This window comes from Limulus polyphemus, unplaced genomic scaffold (genome assembly GCF_000517525.1).
Source record: "Limulus polyphemus unplaced genomic scaffold, Limulus_polyphemus-2.1.2 Scaffold1292, whole genome shotgun sequence".
Classification (NCBI taxonomy): Eukaryota; Metazoa; Arthropoda; class Merostomata; order Xiphosura; family Limulidae; genus Limulus; species Limulus polyphemus.
This window is the reverse complement of record NW_013666902.1, coordinates 6,429-27,710: the sequence shown is the minus strand read 5'-3', so window position 1 is coordinate 27,710 and position 21,282 is coordinate 6,429. Positions and strand designations below refer to the sequence as shown.

General features: G+C 32.0%; 1 protein-coding gene across 1 annotated transcript in view; it reads left to right on the top strand.

Annotated features, from left to right (window-relative positions):
* Positions 1-21,282, top strand: part of LOC106462965 (neurofibromin-like) — a gene marked incomplete at its 3' end in the record, with an annotated part of 27,874 nt that overhangs the window by 2,435 nt on the left and 4,157 nt on the right. The window contains exons 2-15 of the mRNA XM_013922935.2: positions 1,577-1,720; positions 2,014-2,106; positions 3,329-3,397; positions 4,652-4,770; positions 6,184-6,290; positions 6,790-6,857; positions 8,486-8,561; positions 8,786-8,889; positions 11,473-11,538; positions 14,161-14,337; positions 15,093-15,428; positions 16,750-16,881; positions 19,555-19,748; positions 20,856-21,039. Coding sequence (XP_013778389.1) covers positions 1,577-1,720; positions 2,014-2,106; positions 3,329-3,397; positions 4,652-4,770; positions 6,184-6,290; positions 6,790-6,857; positions 8,486-8,561; positions 8,786-8,889; positions 11,473-11,538; positions 14,161-14,337; positions 15,093-15,428; positions 16,750-16,881; positions 19,555-19,748; positions 20,856-21,039 — 1,869 coding nt within the window. The remainder of the gene's footprint in view (positions 1-1,576; positions 1,721-2,013; positions 2,107-3,328; positions 3,398-4,651; positions 4,771-6,183; positions 6,291-6,789; positions 6,858-8,485; positions 8,562-8,785; positions 8,890-11,472; positions 11,539-14,160; positions 14,338-15,092; positions 15,429-16,749; positions 16,882-19,554; positions 19,749-20,855; positions 21,040-21,282) is intronic.

Below are 21,282 nucleotides of genomic sequence, written 5' to 3'. Positions count from 1 at the left end.
AACATTTTTTGTGTTTGAAGTTTTATTTGTTAGAAAATGAGATTGAAAATCAATTAAAATGACATGTGAGCCCTTGTATGCAACTTTAACCTGGGTAGTCTTTAGTGAGCATGTATTTTTCACTCAGTCCTGTGTACATGTAGCCTTATGCACAGAATAGAGAAAAAAAAAAAGGTTTTATATTACAAACATTACATCTACATGGAGTTGTGGTGATTTTCAAGAAACTTGTGAAGAAGGTAGATATTTATCATATGTCTGGTAAATTCTGTCAACAAAAAGCATCCTCATTATACAAGTTTAAAAGCTAAACTTACAACATTGTCTCTCTTCAAGGTTTCAGTTTTATTTCGGATTGAATTTTTTAGCTCTTAAAATATTCTGTCTTATATTTAGACAGTTACTCTCACTTTGAAGAATGAATCTTTTAATGTGTATCATTATTTTCAGCTTATTCCATAGGTGATAACTACTGTCATTACACAATGTACGTGTACATTCATAACCTTACCTATATAATGGCTTACCTTCAACCCTGGTTGACTTGTGAGACTGGTTGACATGTTTTTGGGTTGAAGACTTTTTCCCTGGTCTACCACCCAGTCAATAAGTTTTGGTAGTTAACATTAGATAACACCGTGAATGTTTTGTACTTTTCCACAAGAGTATCAGTGTAACTTTGGACTGTTGATTTCTTGGGTGACACATATATCTCTCTTTCTCTCATGATAATATTTGTTATCCATTATCTCTTTTAACATCTTAATTTTACTATCTCTCAGACTTAACTACATTTAGCTATTGTTCTTTGACTTTTATTTGGTGAAACTAATAAAAAATAAATTTGGTTAAATTGTTTTTGGTGTGTATTTCATATCTATACTTAGTCCTTATTTCTATTTATCTATTCAATAAAATATTAAAGGAATTCAAACTGCACACACCACAACATAAAGCAAACATTCTGCAAGTTTATAACTAACTGAAAAATAATTTTGTTAAAGAACAAGGCTACATTATCGTAGCCTTAACCTGTTAACTCTAATAATCAAGATTATCATAGCCTTAACGTGTTAACTCTAATAATCAAGATTATCATAGCCTTAACGTGTTAACTCTAATAATCAAGATTATCATAGCCTTAACGTGTTAACTCTAATAATCAAGATTATAATAGCCTTAACCCGTTAACTCTAATAATCAAGATTATCATAGCCTTAACCTGTTAACTCTAATAATCAAGATTATCATAGCCTTAACCCGTTAACTCTAATAATCAAGATTATATTTCTAACCTTTTTGTTCCTTTCACTTCTCAGCTTAATATATCATTACTTATGAAACAATACACAAATCTCTTCCGAATAGGATTATACCAAAGGTTGTAATTTTACACTTATGTATTAAAACTTGTAATCTTTGTCTGTTACTAAAACTTCCAAAAGTTTTTGTAACAAAAAATAAATATTATTGCAAGATTCAATAAACTTGCTTTACACTTTTTGCGTGTCCATGTAGGATATATTTTTGAAATTCGTGAAGCAAGTTGGTAACAAGAAAGTATATCTTGTTTCAGCTTCCTTGCAGAAGTGGACCTCAAACTACACATTCTCGTATCAATGTGGAACAGAACAAGGAGAGCCTAATTAACATCAGCAAGCACAAATTTTCCATGGTAATATCAGGCTTAACAAGAATCTTACACTCCGTTAATGAAATGGTAGGTGTGGATTTCATGAAGATTGTTTCAAAGATTTTTGAAAAGGATCTAGTTAATGCTCAATAGCTGCACTAACAATCTTATATCTAATCTAAACAGAGCAAAAACTGTGAGACTTTTGTTATTTTTAAATTTAGTGGCAATTAATATTCGTTAAAATTGGTCCAGCATTTTGGACTAACACAGTATGATATTTTCTGTTTTCAACAACGTTCAATAACTTGATCTTTCATATGTATTGTTTAAAAACCTCTAAAGTTATGGAAAATAAAAATTATTTTTGTTTTTTACAGCGCACACACGGTCAAATTCAACCAGAATTTGAAAACAACTTTTATGAATCCCAGTTGATTGTATTAGACACACTGGAAAAATGCTTGAGTTGGGTGAGTGTTAAACGTAAAGCAGTTTTTAATGCTTAATAATTAAATGAGAAAAAAAACTTATTTGTGTTTAAAATATTCTTTTACAATAATATTTGGTTTGTTTGGAAGTTTGTGCAAAGCTACACGAGGGCTGTCTGCGCTTATGATAACATAACTGTTTTATAGATATTTCGTATAAAATGTCTTTGAAGAACAGTTTTTGGTAGATATTCCAGATGGAGATGAACGGAGGAAATTTGTGTTCATCAACGAGATATTTTATACAGTTTATTTTTCAGCAATGATGACTTTTTCTGTTTTGAAAAGTTAAAACTTTTTCACGTAGTACGGATAACGTGTTCCAGAATCGGATAAAATGTAAGTTATGAATACTATGTTTAGGTTTATGTACAGACATTTGAACGTTTTCTCTTGACAATATTTTTATTTGTCTATTTTCTTTTTTTAACAAGATACGTATGGTATAACTTAATGGCTATTTTTTGGGAAGATTCTCATATTTTAGATTTCATGAAGAACCCAAACTCTGTATAAAGTACAATAACATAAGTTTTAGATGAAGTTGAGCCTCACTGTTATGTTAAGATGAAGGTGGAGCTACTGTACAGTTTTCTGATTGAAGTATGAACATTTGAATAAATACAATTTACCTAAACTAACGGGTGCCATTTAGGATTTGGTCCAGGTGTGGCCTAGTTGTTAGTGTGTGTGTGGCTGTGGATCTGAAGGTCCATGATTAATGCCCTCTTACTAGAATAACACAGAGAATATGTACTCCAGTTTAGAGCTGTGGGTTCATTGTGACAGTGAAGACCACCTCCAACTGTTTGATAAGAGTAGCCAATGAGTTGGTGGTGTTGACTAGCTGCTTACTCTTTAGTCTTATCAATTCCAAATTACTGACAGTTGACACAGATAGCCTTCTTTAGTTTGCACAAACATTAAAGACATTCAATCAGTCAAGCATTAGGATTTTAAGTGACAATATTTACCACGATATTTGTCAAATGTAATTGTCAATACATTTTTTTTTAGCCGCAGAATAGCAGCTCGTGGAATGACTCTTCAGTTGTTTTTTTTTTCAAGTACAAACTTTTAGCTCATAGATCCATCATCTCTTGACTGATTTGATCTAATTACAGCCATGGCTCTTGAGAATTCCCTCTTGTTTCCTTAGGGAACTTATGTGTTATAATTTATTTATATTTTAATCCTTTTCAAGCAACCCAAAGAAACAACAAGGTATGATGAAGCAATGAATGTGAAAGCACTGTTGAAAGAATTGTGTCAGGTAACAGTTTTATATTCAATTCTTGATTGCAAAATAATATCATAATTGCTAACTAATACAGATCATTAGATAAGTATAGTCGATTAGCTGTGAGCATCGATTACGTTGATAAGTGTCAAGTAGATTAATTGTTAAATTGGTTAACGGCGTGAAAGTAATCAACATTAGCGTTTCCTATCATTGTTATTTTCAATTATTTCAACTATCCAAGTAATTAGAATATTGCCATTATGATTCTTCATTATTATTTTCGATTAATTCAAGGTTATTCAGCTTAATTAATTCAAGGTTATTCAGTGTCACAACTCGTAACAATTATCACCTAATTGAAATTAATGTTTATGATTATCACTGTTTTAGTTTTTTCCAACTGTCCGAGTCTCGTGAGAATAATTGACTAGTTCAACGTAACCTATTAACAATGATTAACTGATTAGAAAAAATTTCACTAATCACCCAGCTTTACACAGGGCTGAATTAAGGACTTTAGGAGTTCGGGGCAAATTCTGTAGAACTTTACAAATAAGTCAAATACAGTTTTGTACTGTTTACTATCCACAGTTTGAGTAATACGTAAACACAAGTAATGAAAACAAGTACTTATAATAAATATAAATTAACAACAACTAATTTTTATAATAAAGTAATAACAACTAATATGTATAATAAATATAAAGTAGTGACAATGATTTTTGTTTTAATAGCCAAACAAATATTTATTAAATAAGAAGCTGTAAAAACGTGTTAATGAAAAATTACAAAATGTTTAAAATTGCCGTCATCAGAGTGACGTAATTGCAAATATATGTTTTTTGGTGAGACATCCAGTTTTGGGTTAATTTTTCTTGTACTGGGGCTTGGGGGAGCAGTTGCACCAATTCCCCTCCCCTCCCCCAAATCTTGGCTTGGCTCTACATATCACTCAGGATATAACAACTTTGAAAGTTAAAGGTTTGTAAACAGATTGATTAATTAACAACGTAGTTATCGACGACATTTGACAAGCTTGGCAACGTACGCGGCAAATACTCGGGAGCCTCAGTGTGAGTAACAGTGCAGGCTTAATATCTGCAATGCCAGTTAAGCCGAAGGCAGTTGTAATGTTTAATAATATTGAGTTCCTAATTTTTAGAAGTGGATAAAAAATTTTAAAAACAATTATTATTTCAGGTAAATTATTGTTATATAATTTGCAATAGAATTTAATAGAAAAACTATACTTTTAATTAAATAAAAATTTATTTTTGTGTTTAGTTTATTGACATGCCTAATGAGAATCTAATGGTTGTACATCTGAAAAACCTTGCTTCAAAAGTTCTCTTTGCCCTGAGCTTGAATAACTTTGGAGCTGTCTTCAGTAGGATATCTGCCAGGTGAGTGGACTATGGTAATTGTTTTGTCTTCTACCTGGTAAGTGGACTATGGTAATTGTTTTGTCTTTTACCAGGTAAGTGGACTATGGTAATCGTTTTATCCTCTGCCAGGTGAGTGGACTATGGTAATTGTTTTGTCCTCTACCAGGTGAGTGGACTATGGTAATTGTTTTGTTCTCTGCCAGGTGAGTGGACTATGGTAATTGTTTTGTCCTCTGCCAGGTAAGTGGACTATGGTAATTGTTTTGTTCTCTGCCAGGTGGTAGGTGATGGTAATCGTTTTATCCTCTACCAGGTAAGTGGACTATAGTAATTGTTTTGTTCTCTTATTCTCTGCCAGGTGAGTGGACTTTAGGTAATTGTTTTGACCTCTATCAGGTAAGTGGGCTATGGTAATTGTTTTGTCCTCTACCAGGTAAGTGGACTATGGTAATTGTTTTGTCCTCTACCAGGTAAGTGGACTATGGTAATTGTTTTGTCCTCTACCAGGTAAGTGGACTATGGTAATTGTTTTGTCCTCTGCCAGGTGAAGTGGACTATGGTAATTGTTTTGTCCTCTACCAGGTAAGTGGACTATGGTAATTGTTTTGTCCTCTACCAGGTAAGTGGACTATGGTAATTGTTTTGTTTTTTTGCCAGCTGAGTGGACTATGGTAATGATTTTTGCTGTAGTTTAGTCTTCATTAATTGAAATATTGAGACAGAAAACCAAAATTACCACAGAAATTATACAATGCAATTTATTACTACATAAATGAAACCTGATGTCCTTAGTCTTGACATAGCTAATTTATAATACAGCTTTAAGCTTGCTAATAAGTAACAGCACCAATTTATCAGTTAAGAGCTTTCATTCGTTGAGATTTTGACTCATTAGTTTAGTATCTTTCATGAAGGTGGTACATTCGTGACGTTCGAAAAAAACACATAGGTTCAAGAAGTCTTGATAGAAATTAATAAAAACCCTATAACTCGAATGCTTTCAAAAGGTGGACCTTTCGAAAGCACTCAGGTTATAGAGTCTTTATTCATTTCTTGAAGGTGTGTCTGTCAATTACAAATCTAAGTATTAATACAAAAGCTGATTAAAAATAACAAATATAAATAAATTTTTACCAAATTAAAATCCCAACAGAAACACCCCAGTCAAGGCCAACAAGCCTAATGAATATATTGAAGTTGCTGTATGTTGATTTTATGGTCTAATTACTTTTTTTAAAAGCTGGCTACTATCACTAATAAACGTTTTTAAACTTCCTTCCACTTCTAAACATCAAACTTTATGCTACTCTTCATAAGTGTATAGTATAATAAGGAATTATAAATAATTTTAAAATACAGTTACTGTAGTAATTGATATCCTTGATCAAGAGAAAACGATTCGAAGTGAATTTAAAAAAAAATCGTTTTTAGACTTGAAGAACTTTCGAAAACGAACGAAGAAAACCCTGACTTTATTGATATCGAACTAGTCCAACATATTAACGTGGATGTAGGAAAACTCGTTAAACTTCTGAATGGTAAGTGAGATAAACTTCTCACATCAGTAAATTAATTGTTATGTCATATTTTAGTCTCGTTGATCTAGTTGTAGCCAGAATGTAGTGTCGAGAAAACCCATGAAATGTTTAAAATTGTTCAGTTTATAAACATGTAAATGTGACGTTTAGTTGTTGTTTTTTCAGTAATATTTATGTTAGAGTGTTACAAAGTTTTTTCTGTAAAAGACAAGAGTTTTCATAACTTATAACAGCATTGTTCGGGGTTATTTAAAGATGAATGAAATATAGAGTGAATTGTGATTGTGGAGACATCGGATTATTAATAAAATATATATTGTTTTTTAGATACAATTTAAAATATAAATTTGGACATATCAATGGTTTTGTTAACATTGTTAATTGGTGGGTATTCTTTTGCATGACCTGGTCTGTAATATAATGATTGTAAAATGTGGTCTTTTCTGAGAGAAAAAAAAAAGTTATGTGTCATTAATAAACATTCATATATTCATCAAAGAAATAAACCAGAAGCTCAAGTATCTGAAGAAAAATGCTCATCATATCCTTATGGTCAGTTTGGAAAAGGTAGGTTTATTTAAATAATCCTTTTTGCGTTACATTTATTTTGTTAAAGTTTGTGATTCCAGAAGTTTGCATTCAACAATTATCTTTGCTGTCTTTGGACTAGCTCTCCTTATATATGTAGCATTATTTTGTGGGTTTTGTTTCAGTCATTCTTTCACAAATATTGAATATATACTAACTTCTTATCATCGTTTTAGACCTGTGATGCAGTAGAAATAGCTCGCCTAGTTGTTTAACACTTGTAATTGTTATCATTATCAATAAAGGAATATAGTGAAAGGATTTATAAACATTTGCGGTGCAATTGGTTTGAGATACATTATGTGCATCTTTACTTTCAGTCAAAGCAAGTTATCTGTTAGATCAAAACTAAGCATAAGTAATGGATGTAGGTAACTAAACAGACTTTTCTGACTCTTCAGAGCGCATATGTGTCCTTGAAAGTCCGTGAAATTGAGAATGGAATTTCAAGGGCTTGAAAGTGATTGAAAAGGGGCTTTTTGTTTTTGTAAAAGTACTTGAAAAGTATTATGATAGCAGAATATATTGAAATATCTAACTTTAATGCATGTTGCAGAGTTGAGCACAATAAAGAAAGCGTTTCTTTTCTTTTTAGTTTACATTCATATGTTGAACAAATAAATAGGAATTTTATAAAATTTCAGTGGAATCTGATTGATTTTGATGTAGGTTTTAGCTTCCAAAATGTGCTTGAAACTGTTCTGAGCAATTCTGTGTGAAACATGTCTCTTGTGTATAAAGATTAGAATGTGTTGTTCTTCCATTAACAGTATTTTCGGCTGTAAACCCAATAATAACTCAAGAGGCTTAGTTCACTGAGGAGATTTAGGTTTGTCCTTAGTCCATATATGAGATTTAGGTTAGTTCTAAGTCCATATATGAGATTAAGGTTAATCCTAAATCCATATATGAGATTTAGGTTAGTCCTAAATCTATATATGAGATTAAGGTTAATCCTAAATCCATATATTAAGATTTAGGTTAGTCCTAAGTCCATATATTAAGATTTATGTTAGCTCTAAATCCATATATGATATTTAGATTAGTCCTAAGTCCATATATAAGATTTATGTTAGTCCTAAACCTACATAAGAGATTTAGATTAGTCCTAAATCCATATACGAGATTTAGGTTAGTCTTAAATCGATATATGACACTTAGGTTAGTCCTAACTCCATATACCAGGTTAACAAAGCAAAAGAAGCTCTATAATAAAAGTATAATAATAGTAAGTAATAAAACTAGGTAAAAAAAACAAAACATTGTAATGAATTCGGTTAATGAAAATAACAATAAAGATATAGTGTACCTAACTTGTTTACTTTTTCAAATCTTTAGTTAATAAAATCTTTCTAAGGAGTGATGAGAACAGGAAAACTTTTTGAGTTTTTAGTAACGTAGATGGGGATTTGGTAGAGTAGATAAATCCAAGAAATGGCCATTATTGCTGTTAGTAGGTTAACCCTAACTCTGGTTAATATGTTTTTTTTGGGAGGGGGGGTTCCATTGAGAAATCTAAAAAACATTCTCGAAATTGTAAAGCACTTAATATTTTTTTTATCTGACTGTGATGTATGAACTTTTTATGAGACCACAGTTCTATGTAGGTCATTTGGAGCTGGATGGACACATATCCTCAAGAATTCATGGAACTCCAGAAAAAACCCAATGAAGAATTAGCAGGTTAGTTTAATCTGTTATTGAAGAAAATAACTTCAAGTTGAATGTAGACTTGTCTAATAATAAATAACACATGATCGTTTCTTTAGCTACTTTGTTTTCCAGAAGTTCAGTTTTGTGTCTTTTTTTTTTTCCTGGAGATAAGTATTTAGAATAATTTTAGTTTTGGAGTGAATCTAAAACAGTCAATTAAACTATTAATAATAAATCTAAACATTTCGCTGCAGATTGCTGTGATAGGCTCTTTGAACTACTTGACAGTTTTGCAGAAAGCAACAAGAAAAAAGCATCTGTTTGGCCTCTTCAGATAATGTTGCTGGTCTTATGTCCAGTGAGTATCTTTTACTTGTATGTTAAGATACATATTTCAGTTTCCATTAAAACGTTCGTGTGTAGAGAGATGTGATTCTTCTGTATTTATTTATTTTTATTATTTTATTTAATACATCTTATAACCTGTAGCTCGTAAGACCGGGAAATAATAATCTCGATCCGTGTTTGCTCCAGCCAAGTTTCTCGATCTCTCCTCACCTTTAACCTTTTACTCAATTGTTCATCACTAGGTTTCTTTTTTTCCTTTTCCTGTGTGCTTTGTGCAGTTCTTGGTTTCTGAAACAAATCTCGTTGGTAGGATTGCATCTTTTATAGACGTCTTGAGCTGTTTATATGATAGATCTGAGCTAGCTAGGTGTTATGGTAGCCCAAGATAGATCTGAGCCAGCTAGGTGTTATGGTAGCCTGATAACACCTAGCTAGCTCAGATCTATCTTGGGCTACCATAACACCTAGCTAGCTCAGATATATCTTGGGCTACCATAACACCTAGCTAGCTCAGATCTATCTTGGGCTACCATAACACCTAGCTAGCTCAGATATATCTTGGGCTACCATAACACTTAGCTAGCTCAGATCTATCTTGGGCTACCATAACACCTAGCTAGCTCAGATATATCTGGTAGCCCAAGATAGATCTGAGCTAGCTAGGTGTTATGGTAGCCCAAGATATAACACCTAGCTAGCTCAGATATATCTCAGGCTACCATAACACCTACTGACTCAGATATGGTAGCCTGAGATGTTCCACCTTTCAGATCCATACATTATGTTGTATGGTTTCCATTCAGTTTTGACTTGTGTATTGATGTAATGTGTGAGTGTAATTTTATACAGATTACCATTATGAAAGGCCTAATTTTGTTCTTTGGTTGACCATTGGCCAGGCTGAATGTTGAAGGGTGGAATTTTTCAAAACTGCTATAAACAATGGCATGGGAAATTCATGATAAAAAAAAGGTCTAGCTAACTTTTTCTTTTTTCAATAAAATACGCAAGTGGGTTGTTGAGGAAATATTACAGATACATGTTGTGTGTTTAACTGTGAATCATGTGAAGACATACATGTTGTGTGTTTAACTGTAAATCATGTGAAGACATACATATTGTGTGTTTAACTATGAATCATGTGAAGACATACATGTTGTGTGTTTAACTGTGAATCATGTGAAGACATACATGTTGTGTGTTTAACTATGACTCATGTGAAGAAATACATGTTGGTGTTTAACTGTGAATCATGTGAAGATGTGTGTTTAACTATGACTCATGTAAAGACATACATGTTGGTGTTTAACTGTGAATCATGTGAAGATGTGTGTTTAACTATGACTCATGTAAAGACATACATGTTGGTGTTTAACTGTGAATCATGTGAAGACGTGTGTTTAACTATGACTCATGAAAAGACATACATGTTGTGTGTTAAACTGTGAATCATGTGAAGACGTGTGTTTAACTATGACTCATGTAAAGACATACATGTTGGTGTTTAACTGTGAATCATGTGAAGACGTGCGTTTAACTATGACTCATGTAAAGACATACATGTTGGTGTTTAACTGTGAATCATGTGAAGGCGTGTGTTTAACTATGACTCATGAAAAGACATACATGTTGTGTGTTTAACTATGACTCATGAAAAGACATACATGTTGTGTGTTTAACTACGACTCATGTAAAGACATACATGTTGGTGTTTAACTATGATTCATGTAAAGACATTCATGTTGGTGTTTAACTGTGATTCATGTAAAGACATTCATGTTGTGTGTTTAACTATGACTCATGTAAAGACATACATGTTGGTGTTTAACTGTGACTCATGTAAAGACGTACATGTTGTGTGTTTAACTATGACTCATGTAAAGACATACATGTTGGTGTTTAACTATGACTCATGTAAAGACATACATGTTGGTGTTTAACTATGATTCATGTAAAGACATACATGTTGGTGTTTAACTATGACTCATGTAAAGACATACATGTTGGTGTTTAACTGTGATTCATGTAAAGACATTCATGTTGTGTGTTTAACTATGACTCATGTAAAGACATACATGTTGGTGTTTAACTATGATTCATGTAAAGACATACATGTTGTGTGTTTAACTACGACTCATGTAAAGACATTCATGTTGTGTGTTTAACTATGATTCATGTAAAGACATACATGTTGTGTGTTTAACTATGATTCATGTAAAGACATACATGTTGGTGTTTAACTGTGATTCATGTAAAGACATTCATGTTGTGTGTTTAACTATGACTCATGTAAAGACATACATGTTGGTGTTTAACTGTGATTCATGTAAAGACATACATGTTGTGTGTTTAACTATGACTCATGTAAAGACGTACATGTTGTGTGTTTAACTATGACTCATGTAAAGACATTGGTCATTCACTTGAATTATGTTATACAATTATTTGCTCTAAATAACTCAAATAGTAATTTGTATATTTGGACTCTAATGAAAATGTTCTGTTTTGTGTAGTTTATACTGTTAAATAACTTTCTTACGTAAATATTTTTAAGTTTATAACCATTATAAATTTATTATTTTTTTCTTCAAAGAAAATTTTAGAGGAAATTGTCAATGCTGATTCAGGAGCTCCTTGCTCACCTAGACATTTCAGAAAGGTGAGAGCTACTTTTTATTACCTTTATAAGATGCTAGGCCTAGATGTACACTACTTTGTATCATATTGGTTTATTTAATGTTTTTTACCATCAGACCGTGTAATCTCTTGGCTTTATTGTATTCTTTGAATTAGTAAGGTTCTTCTTGGGGGTATGGGCTGGCTCTGTATAGAGCATCTGATTTTTGGATTGGCAAGCTAGGTTCGAATGTTCCCTGTGTTTTAAAGTAACAATAAATACCTTAACATGGACGGTGAGTGTTACGGTGTTACTAACTGACTGCATTTTCCCTGGGGTCAGTAGTTCAAAATTAGGGATAGCAATAGATAACCTTAGTAACTTTACCATAAATACAAATAAAATATTTGAAGCATTGTAAGTCACATCAAACTCTAGCCTAAAAGGAGAAACATGTACGCTTTGTAGTTCAAAATACAATATGAAATTGTAGCATTTGTGAATCTTGAGTTTTACTTTCAGTAAAAGCAGTAATAAAAAAAACTTATGTACTCAACTCAGATACAGTAATTTAGTTTATGAGTTGCTGTTCGTATGTCCTCATGGTGGGTCAGTTGTAAGTTTACAGACTTACAGTACTAAAATCTGTGGTTCTATTCCCTGTGGTGGACAGAGTGCAGATAGCCAATTTTGTAGTTTTTGCACTAAAACAAACAAACAAACAAAAATATTTCAGACATACTTTTATTTTGTACAAATAGCCAATGAAACTCAACAGTTTTTGAAGATAAATTTTCAAGTTTTAGAATTATATCAAACAACTTAGGTTGAATTTTGTTCTCTACAAAATAAAAGGCAACATCTGTGAACGATAAGTGTTATTTTTTGGAAAATTCTATTAATGTATTAAGAAGTATTAGTATAATAAGGAAAAACTCAAATAATAAGTAATTGCAAACAATGGAACAATAAGTATAGATTCAAATCTTGCACTTCACTTACGCTGACTGAAAACTGAAAAAAATTATAAATGATGTTAAGTAATTTAAACATTAAAATGTTTCAATGAAACATTCTACGGCTTATAATTAATACCAGCATGAGAAAAAAAAATTGAAGCAATGTATTTATATTTTGGTTGGTTCAAAAAAAAAAGATTAATGTGCCTTTTGGAGATACAGGAATGGATTATGTCTGAATGTCGGGTACACTCCAGGGGGGATTCTAAGACCCCCACTTTATTAATTTACTACTGAATGTCGGGTATGCTACAGGGGGGATTCAAAGACCCCCACTTTATTAATTTACTACTGAATGTCGGGTGTGCTACAGGGGGGATTCTAAGACCCCACTTTATTAATTTACTACTGAATGTCGGGTATGCTACAAGGGGGATTCGAAGACCCCCCCCACTTTATTAATTTACTAATTTTTATGAGTTTCACAGTCATTTACATTTTCCTTCTTTCATACTGCCAGTAAAGGATACGTACACAGAAAATCTTGCTCCCCAGTCATTGAAAACATGCTTGCCCTTTCAGCTATTGGGGAATCATCATGTGATGGTCAATCCCACTATCTGATTTAGTGTAGCTCAAGAGTTGTCAGTGGGTGGTGTTGATTGGCTGTCTTCTCTCTAATGTATCTCTTCTAAATTAGTGACGGCTAGCGCAGATAGCCCATGAGTATCTTTGCACGAAATTCAACAAACAAACCAACCCAGCCATCCTCATGTAGGCAACAAAAATAGATGCTACACCTTGTGCAGGTACCTTTGGTATTTGGTGCTACATATTTCAGAGCTATGGACACAAACCTAACAAGGTGATTGAACAGTTTAAGAAGTTATACAATTCGTCCAATACGCGTAGACACTTATCATTGATATCTGAATGGAAGTATGTAAGGAAGCATCTCTAAAAGTTTACACAATCCATTTAACAAACAGTATTTTCCACAACTCTCTATCAGGTGCGAATTTTCAGGGAACGTTTTCTATTACTGTCTGTTTATCTTAAGCTCGTGTAAAATGTAGCATGCACTTAGTTATAAAAAGTTGTCTAATTACAAAGTAAATGGTGAAGTGAATTTTATTTTTTTTAGTGCATACAGTAACTTAGATTACATTAGGCCAAAAAAAAAGATTCTTTTCAGCACTAAGTGAACTTAGTTAGGATTTATCACTTAATTTTTGGCAAAGTTGTGACACCTCTCTTTATAACAAGTAGATCCGTTTCAAGAGCATTTTAGACAGTGTAGACTTTGTAGAGTTTCCACTTTAATCGAGTGTAGCAATGTATCTGCCTGTATATTGAGGCCTTCTTCGGGCTCGACTGAAGGCTTCAGTATAGCAGCCGAAGTGTTGTTCCAGTCTATGAAGAGGCAGGAGAAGTCTGTTAAAAGATAAAACTCTTAACAAGTAGATCCGTTTCAAGAGCATTTTAGACAGTGTAGACTTTGTAGAGTTTCCACTTTAATCGAGTGTAGCAATGTATCTGCCTGTATATTGAGGCCTTCTTCGGGCTCGACTGAAGGCTTCAGTATAGCAGCCGAAGTGTCGTTCCAGTCTATGAAGAGGCAGGAGAAGTCTGTTAAAAGTTAAAACTCTTAACAAGTAGATCTATTTGGTACATTTAGTTTTTCTAGTAATTTCTATTTTCTCAGCGTCAGTTTGTTGAGAGCGTGAAGAAAGCCCTTGTCCCACATGCCACCAGCAAACAGTTAACAGAGGCAGCTGCCATGACTTGTGTGAAGCTGTGTAAATGTTCTACTTATATTAATATTCTTGACAGCAACAATGTGGTGTTTGCATTGGTTCAGTCAGTTATCAGTGACCTCAAGGTAAGAAGATAGTTGTTTGTTATTAACTTTATACGATTAACAGAGACTGTAATTCACATCGACATTCCTGGGTAAACATTTAAGAATTTAATTCATCAAAAGGTCAAGTAAAAAAAAAGGACATCATAATACCATTTCTACCTATCTATATATGTGTATGTCATTAAATAATAATCTAAGTATTAAGTTAATTTTAGTCCTTCACTAAATAACTAATTTTTGGTGAGTTTACCATCATTGTTCTTTAAGTTATTTTTTTTGTTCTAAATACCATTGAAAGTCTTTTAATCCATTGAATGTCTTGGGTCTATTGCTTGACCATACAGCTGTGAATATAAGTATAAATAAATATTATACTTGAAACTGTTGTTTACAGAATATAATGAAATTAATAAAAAAAAAATTATAATAAATTAAATGGCTGTTGTATGTTTAAACTGAATAACTATTCAATCATACTCTTATTTATTTTCCCGTGATTAAACTTAACAAACAAAAGTAAATTTATTTGAAAAAAAACGTGAACACCCATGTAAAAGCCTATACTACTGCAAATGACGGAAATTGCCATAATTACTTGAATCCAAACTTTTGTGAAACTTGCTTATGCTTAATTAACTTAATAAGCAACAGAATAACTTACTGTCAGTGTTTTGGTGGCTGTAACACGAATAAAGTTTATTGTCAATAAATATGAATTTTTTAATCGTAGTTCATCAACAGATCCATAATAATGACTTTTATTTTATTTTTAGTTTCTTCTTTTCAACCCCAGTAAGCCATTTTCTCGCAGTCAGTCATCTTTAAACCAGGATATAGACTTGATGATCGATTGCTTTGTCTCCTGTTTTCGCATCAACCCTCACAACAATGAAGCTCTTAAAGTTTGTCTCAACCCAAATTTCCCTTCTACCTATCATTTTGTTCTTGTGTGTTCTCTTTACCGTATCATAACTCAACCCCGCCTCACCTGGTGGCCAAAAATCGATATTGTCTATAACAAAGCTCCAGATCTTCGTTGCATGTTCAATGACACTGTCACAAAAGTCACCCAGGGTTGCGTTAGTCACAACCCTTTACGTATGATTCAGGTTGGTATTTATGGGTTTGAATTTCATCAGAATATTATCTTTTTTTTTGTTGTAATTGTAGGTGAAAGAAATGTTGATTGAACAATCAATTTAAAACAAACCTCTTACAATATAAATACATCAGGATCAATTTTAACATTCTCTTCAATGCTATTATCTGTCATTTTGTAGCATAATGTTTTATAATACGAATTTCTTATCCAGTCATTTGTTTGGTTTAGTCTCTTGTGTTGATTCTTTTCGTGAACTCTGCAAACAAACCGATTTATAAGCTAAAACCATTGTGTGTTTGTTTTTGATGGACACAATTTTGAATTAAAGCATTGTATCTCACTCAAAAGTTACATTTATGTATGTGTATAACTTGTACATGTGTGCTATGCCTAAAGATTAACTACTTGTCAACGTATTTTTCAATGACGTTGTCTGTATCAAAGAGTTGATTAGGGAGCATTGTTAGTTTAAAATGTTTGGTTGTGAAACTGGTTGTATGTTTGTAATAACTTGTATATGTATTCAACCTTCAGCTTTATTTTAGTTGTAAGTATAGATCTGGGGAGTTATTCATACTTTCACTTGGTGGATATAAAGAGGTTAAATATGTTATATCAAAAATCATTTCAGTGCATGTTGCAATATCCTGTCATGCTGTATTTGATACCATGCATCTTTAGCATAGATTCCATTTGCAGAAAGCACAGTATAAGACTGTCATGTCCAAAGCACACCACTCTTCCTGCATGTTTTCCATATTCCATTTAGTATATGAGGATTACAGTTTTTCAGTGCATGTTACAACAGTCCATTAATTTGATACTCAACCAAAACTTTATATTGGCTATGGTTGTCACAGGAGGTAGTGATTTACACTAATAACTATTGTTGTCTCATGTGTATCTTACATGGAAAGTGGATGATATATGGACTCCAAATTAACATCATGAAACAAAGGTTGTAACATGAAGGTTAAAGGAATTATTGTTTTAACTTTTTTTTACTGATTACATATTGTAGTGAATGTACACAGTTGATAAGGATGTAAGTTTTATCTGCTAATTGTTAACCCTAATCTGTGAGATTTTTGCTAATATAGTTCTTTAATTGCTTATATTTATGTGCAATATCAAATTTTAACTCATTGTGAATGTATTTGATGTTTCCAAAATCAAATTATATGCTTTCAGTACATTTGAATGATAGCAGTTTTAATATGATAATAATAAAAAAAAAGCTATGTTTAACTCGCAAACAATGTGTTTCCTCAATTCTGATTTGCTGTACAGAGCTCTAAGAGTGAGATATTTCCATAATTTTTGTACAGAGCCTCACACTGAAGGAGAAAGTCAGCACACTCAAATTCAAAGAGAAATCGTCCGAGGATTCACTGAGCTACAAGAACTTGTTACTTTGGATGGTGAGGTTGATTCGTGCAGCCCCTATGTTAATGTTGAATGTAGGTATTGTGTGAAATTTCTTGTTTTTTGTATTCGTTTAGCTTTATAGTTTCTAGAAGATATGGCAGAATGTCCTTTTTCCAGTAGCTGACTTTAACTTAGCTTTATCTTTTACAAGAACAAAAGAAAACATGCTGTGCTGTTTCCACACAAAACGGGTGAGACGTGCAACAGTTAAGTCACATTGTAATGATCTAATCTATTCACGTTGTACTGTGACCACTTGCCTTAATTCTAGTTGATCAGTTACAGTTTCCACACAAAATGGGTGAAATGTGCAACAGTTAAATCATACTGTAATAATCTGATCATGTTGTACTGTGACCACTTGCCTTAATTCTAGTTGATCAGTTACAGTTTCCACACAAAACGGGTGAAATGTGCAACAGTTAAATCATACTGTAATGATCTAATCTATTCACGTTGTACTGTGACCACTTGCTTTAATTCTGGTTGATCAGTTACAGTTTCCACACAAAACGGGTGAAATGTGCAACAGTTAAATCATACTGTAATAATCTAATCTATTCACGTTGTACTGTTCTAGTTGATCAGTTACAGTTTTTACATAAAAAGTATAAATTACATGATACCAATATTTTCTAAAATATTCGGTGTATTACAGTCTCGACTGTAATCACTTGACTGAATTACGATGACCAAGTTTTAATTTTATTTTGTAGTTACCCAAACATGTGAAAGGTGCATCTGATGTATGGAGAATACGTGTACCAAAAATACTTGAAGTTATAATTTTTACCTTAAATATCTTGGTACTATATGTTTTGATGAAACTGATGATAAAAATAAAATAGGCCTTAGAATATTAAACAAAATATGCTATTAAAAGAATGTTCATTAAACTGTTGTTCATTTGAGGCATGATGGTAAATGTCTTGAAATTCTCCCTTACCATTTCATTTTGGGACCTTAACTTATTTTAGAAGTAAGCTCACCAAGTGCTAGAAAGTTCAAATTACACCATTAACCCTAAAATGCCAGCATTAAATTTTCTTTCATTAACATCAGGTTGTATGGGGTCACAGTACCTCATACTGGTATTCTAGGGTTAACCTTGCATCACGTCTTTAATTTGTAGGTAATCCCACGTACTGCTGTTTGGTCTAAAATAGATAAACAAAGAATAAACTCTGATTGTCATGCCTATATGGTCAATTAAGTAATTATTTATTACAGATTTGTTTGTAGTAACTAATTAATAATTAGGCTTAAGTTATAGGATACTAACCATGACAGTGGTTGATATCTGATCACCACAGCCTTGTCGTTAAGTAATTAACGTAAATATAAACTCACACTATGAATCATGCTTATGAAAATATGACACAAGACAATTTAAAGTTGTTTGTTTAAAGTTGGGTTATAATCTTATGACTTGTGAAATTGTTAGACAGCAGTATGAAGGATGACTAGGCAACATAAATAGAGAAAAATGGAAAATATAACCTGTGCAAGCTATTGTAATGTTGGTACTTCATATTTCTGACTTTTTTTCTTGCTAGGATTTAATAAATTAATATTAACTTTTGATCAAATCAAGCTATCTACATAGACAATAACTAAAAATCAACCAAATCACCAGTCAATAATTGTTTTATTCTATTCACCCTACATATATATATCTTGAATTTTAACATTTCATGGACAGTTTTGATCTGATTTTAAGAGTCAATAATAAATCAGTAAGATTTAGAAATCACTTAATTTTCAAAATGTAATAGCCCATCATCATTTGATCTTACAAATATACGTATGAAGTACGCACCTGTATAACTTCAACATAAAACTTGCGTAGAATGTTGGCGAAATTTCCGACGCTTTTTGTAAATTAGGCCTAAATGAATTAATGTGTTTTCACTAATATATTCCTCTTACATTTTAAACGTTAGAATGCATTGTTTCATCTATGGAATACCCTCATTGTTAGCAATAGACACTTAAAAAAAAAAATGCCAATGTTGGTTTTTTTTTTTTACATTTCTGCAATGAAAAATTCCAGTTGCTTAAATATATAAAACGTAGCATTCAATATAATCTGACCAAGTGGTATAACATTTAAAATGTTTTTCTTTTAAAGTGACACATAGGTCAGGAGTTTTCTTGTAACTGAAGTTTAACTTCTGTAATGGTCAGTATTTGATCTTACGAAGTGTTCGTCAGAAAGTGGAAAGAACTTCCAAGATGTTATATTAAGGCATTGTTATTCATGTATTTTATACAAGAATACTGAAGAAATAATTACATTGCGTGTATGTATATGTAGAGAGAACTGATTGAGTTAAAAAAATTGTGTTTCTTGCTTGATGAATCCAGATACCAGTTTCGTAAATGTGATCGATTTATACAGTTCTGAAATCTTGTTACTTTTTGTGCATACTTACCATAGATTCCCTTTCATTTTTCTCGTGTTTTTTTTTTAAGGGTTAAAGCTTTATATATGTAGTTTAGTGTGGAAATGTAATGGGTGTCATGTTTTTGATCTAATTTTGTTTTCAAACCAGAAAGTAACGTACTTCTCTACGTTTGGTCTGTTTAGGTTAATTTTTTTCTTTTGAATTCAGAGAATTGAAAAATACATAGTTTAGGTTTGGTTAACATTCACTAATTTATTACCAAATGATAAAAGTTGTACTGTTTTGTTTATTTATTAGAATCAAGGAAAAACAAGACACGAAATACAAAGCAGCACACAAGAACTCATCAACGGTCTTGTTGCTCTCGTCCACCAGACGTCTATGCCTGATGTCTCTCAGGAAGCCATGGAAGCTCTATTAATACTTCATCAACCAGATAACATTGAAATGTGGAACCCCGAAGCTCCTATTAATACATTTTGGGATGTAAGGTATAAATAATTGATGTTTTTGTCATCAATATTTCTAAATTTTGAGACTTTTGAACTACATGTGAAGGTTTTGATTTTTTTTTCACTGTATACATATATATATATATATAAACAGCTTTTAAACTATTGATTCCATTAATTGTTAACAAGCAATTGAATGAGCATATAAAACCATAATGAATTAAATATTGCATATATATACGAGTCTGTGTGTTTATTTAAATAAAAATATATAAATGTAATAACCCGATGTAATTGTTACTGCTGATAATAAATGTGATATATCATATTGTCTTAAACGTATGTGGGAGCTTGATGTAAAATAATCTGTATTTCGTGGACTTACCATTCAGAAAAAGAAAAATTATATATATATATATATGTGTGTGTTTGTTTATTTTTTTTCCATAAATGTAATAACCTGATAAGATTTTTATCGTAATAAACGATGTGATAAAACATCCTAAGTTGGAGAATGATGAAAAAACTGTTTTTGTGAATTTGCTCCTAACAAAAAAAAAAAAAGTACAAATGGTTAATTTTTATGATAACGTTTTTTTTGTTTTTAGTAAATATTTTTCAACACACACCTTATAAAAGATATTATAAAATACAATTTGTTAAACGGAGTAATTTGGGAAGTAAGCTTTGATGCGTAATCATATTAATCCACATCTGACTGGTGTCTTCTTTTGGACCGGTGAAATATGCTTATGAACAGAGTTATAAGTCACTTAGTATTATCCGATGATAAGTTGTTTAGTCGTGTCGATGTTTAATTTATTTTCTTATTGGATATCCTCCTCCTTCCTAGAAATAGTTTTTTTTATATTAAAGTTACAGTCAGGAAGGATAGGTAACCATGAAGATTATTGTTATTAGTTCAGAATTTAGTTTGGAAAAATACAGAGTTGTCAGTCACTAATATTTTAAAGTTTGATTTATATCACTGGAATTTAAAAAATAAACTAAAATAATGTGGAAGTTTAATATCATGGTATTTAATCATAATTTTTGTACATCCAAAGAATTTTTATGTAGAATTTTATCAGATCTTGCTAAATTAAATTGTTTTATCAACAATAATGGAAAGCTTTGTGTCTCCAGCTCCCAAGTCCTGTTTTCCATATCCCAGAAACTTATACAGCATCAGATAGTGAATTACTGTGAGTTGCTCAAGTGGTTACGGGAAATTCTCAAGTGTCGGAACGCATTTCTGTTAAGGAATAAAGATTACGCTAACTTGGGTAGCAATGTGGCAGTCTCTAGACAGGCACATATCAAACTGGAAGTAAGTTTCACTAGCTAGAAGTCAAATTACAAGTAAGTTTCAGGCTCATGTCAAACTGGAAGTAAGTTTCACTAGCTAGAAGTCAAATTACAAGTAAGTTTCAGGCTCATGTCAAACTGGAAGTAAGTTTCATGCTCATGTCATATTGGAAGTCAGTTTCAGACACATATCAAACTAGATTTAAGTTTGTTGATATTTAGTTCGTGATATTATATAGCAGTTTAGTTGATGAATTTTAATTTG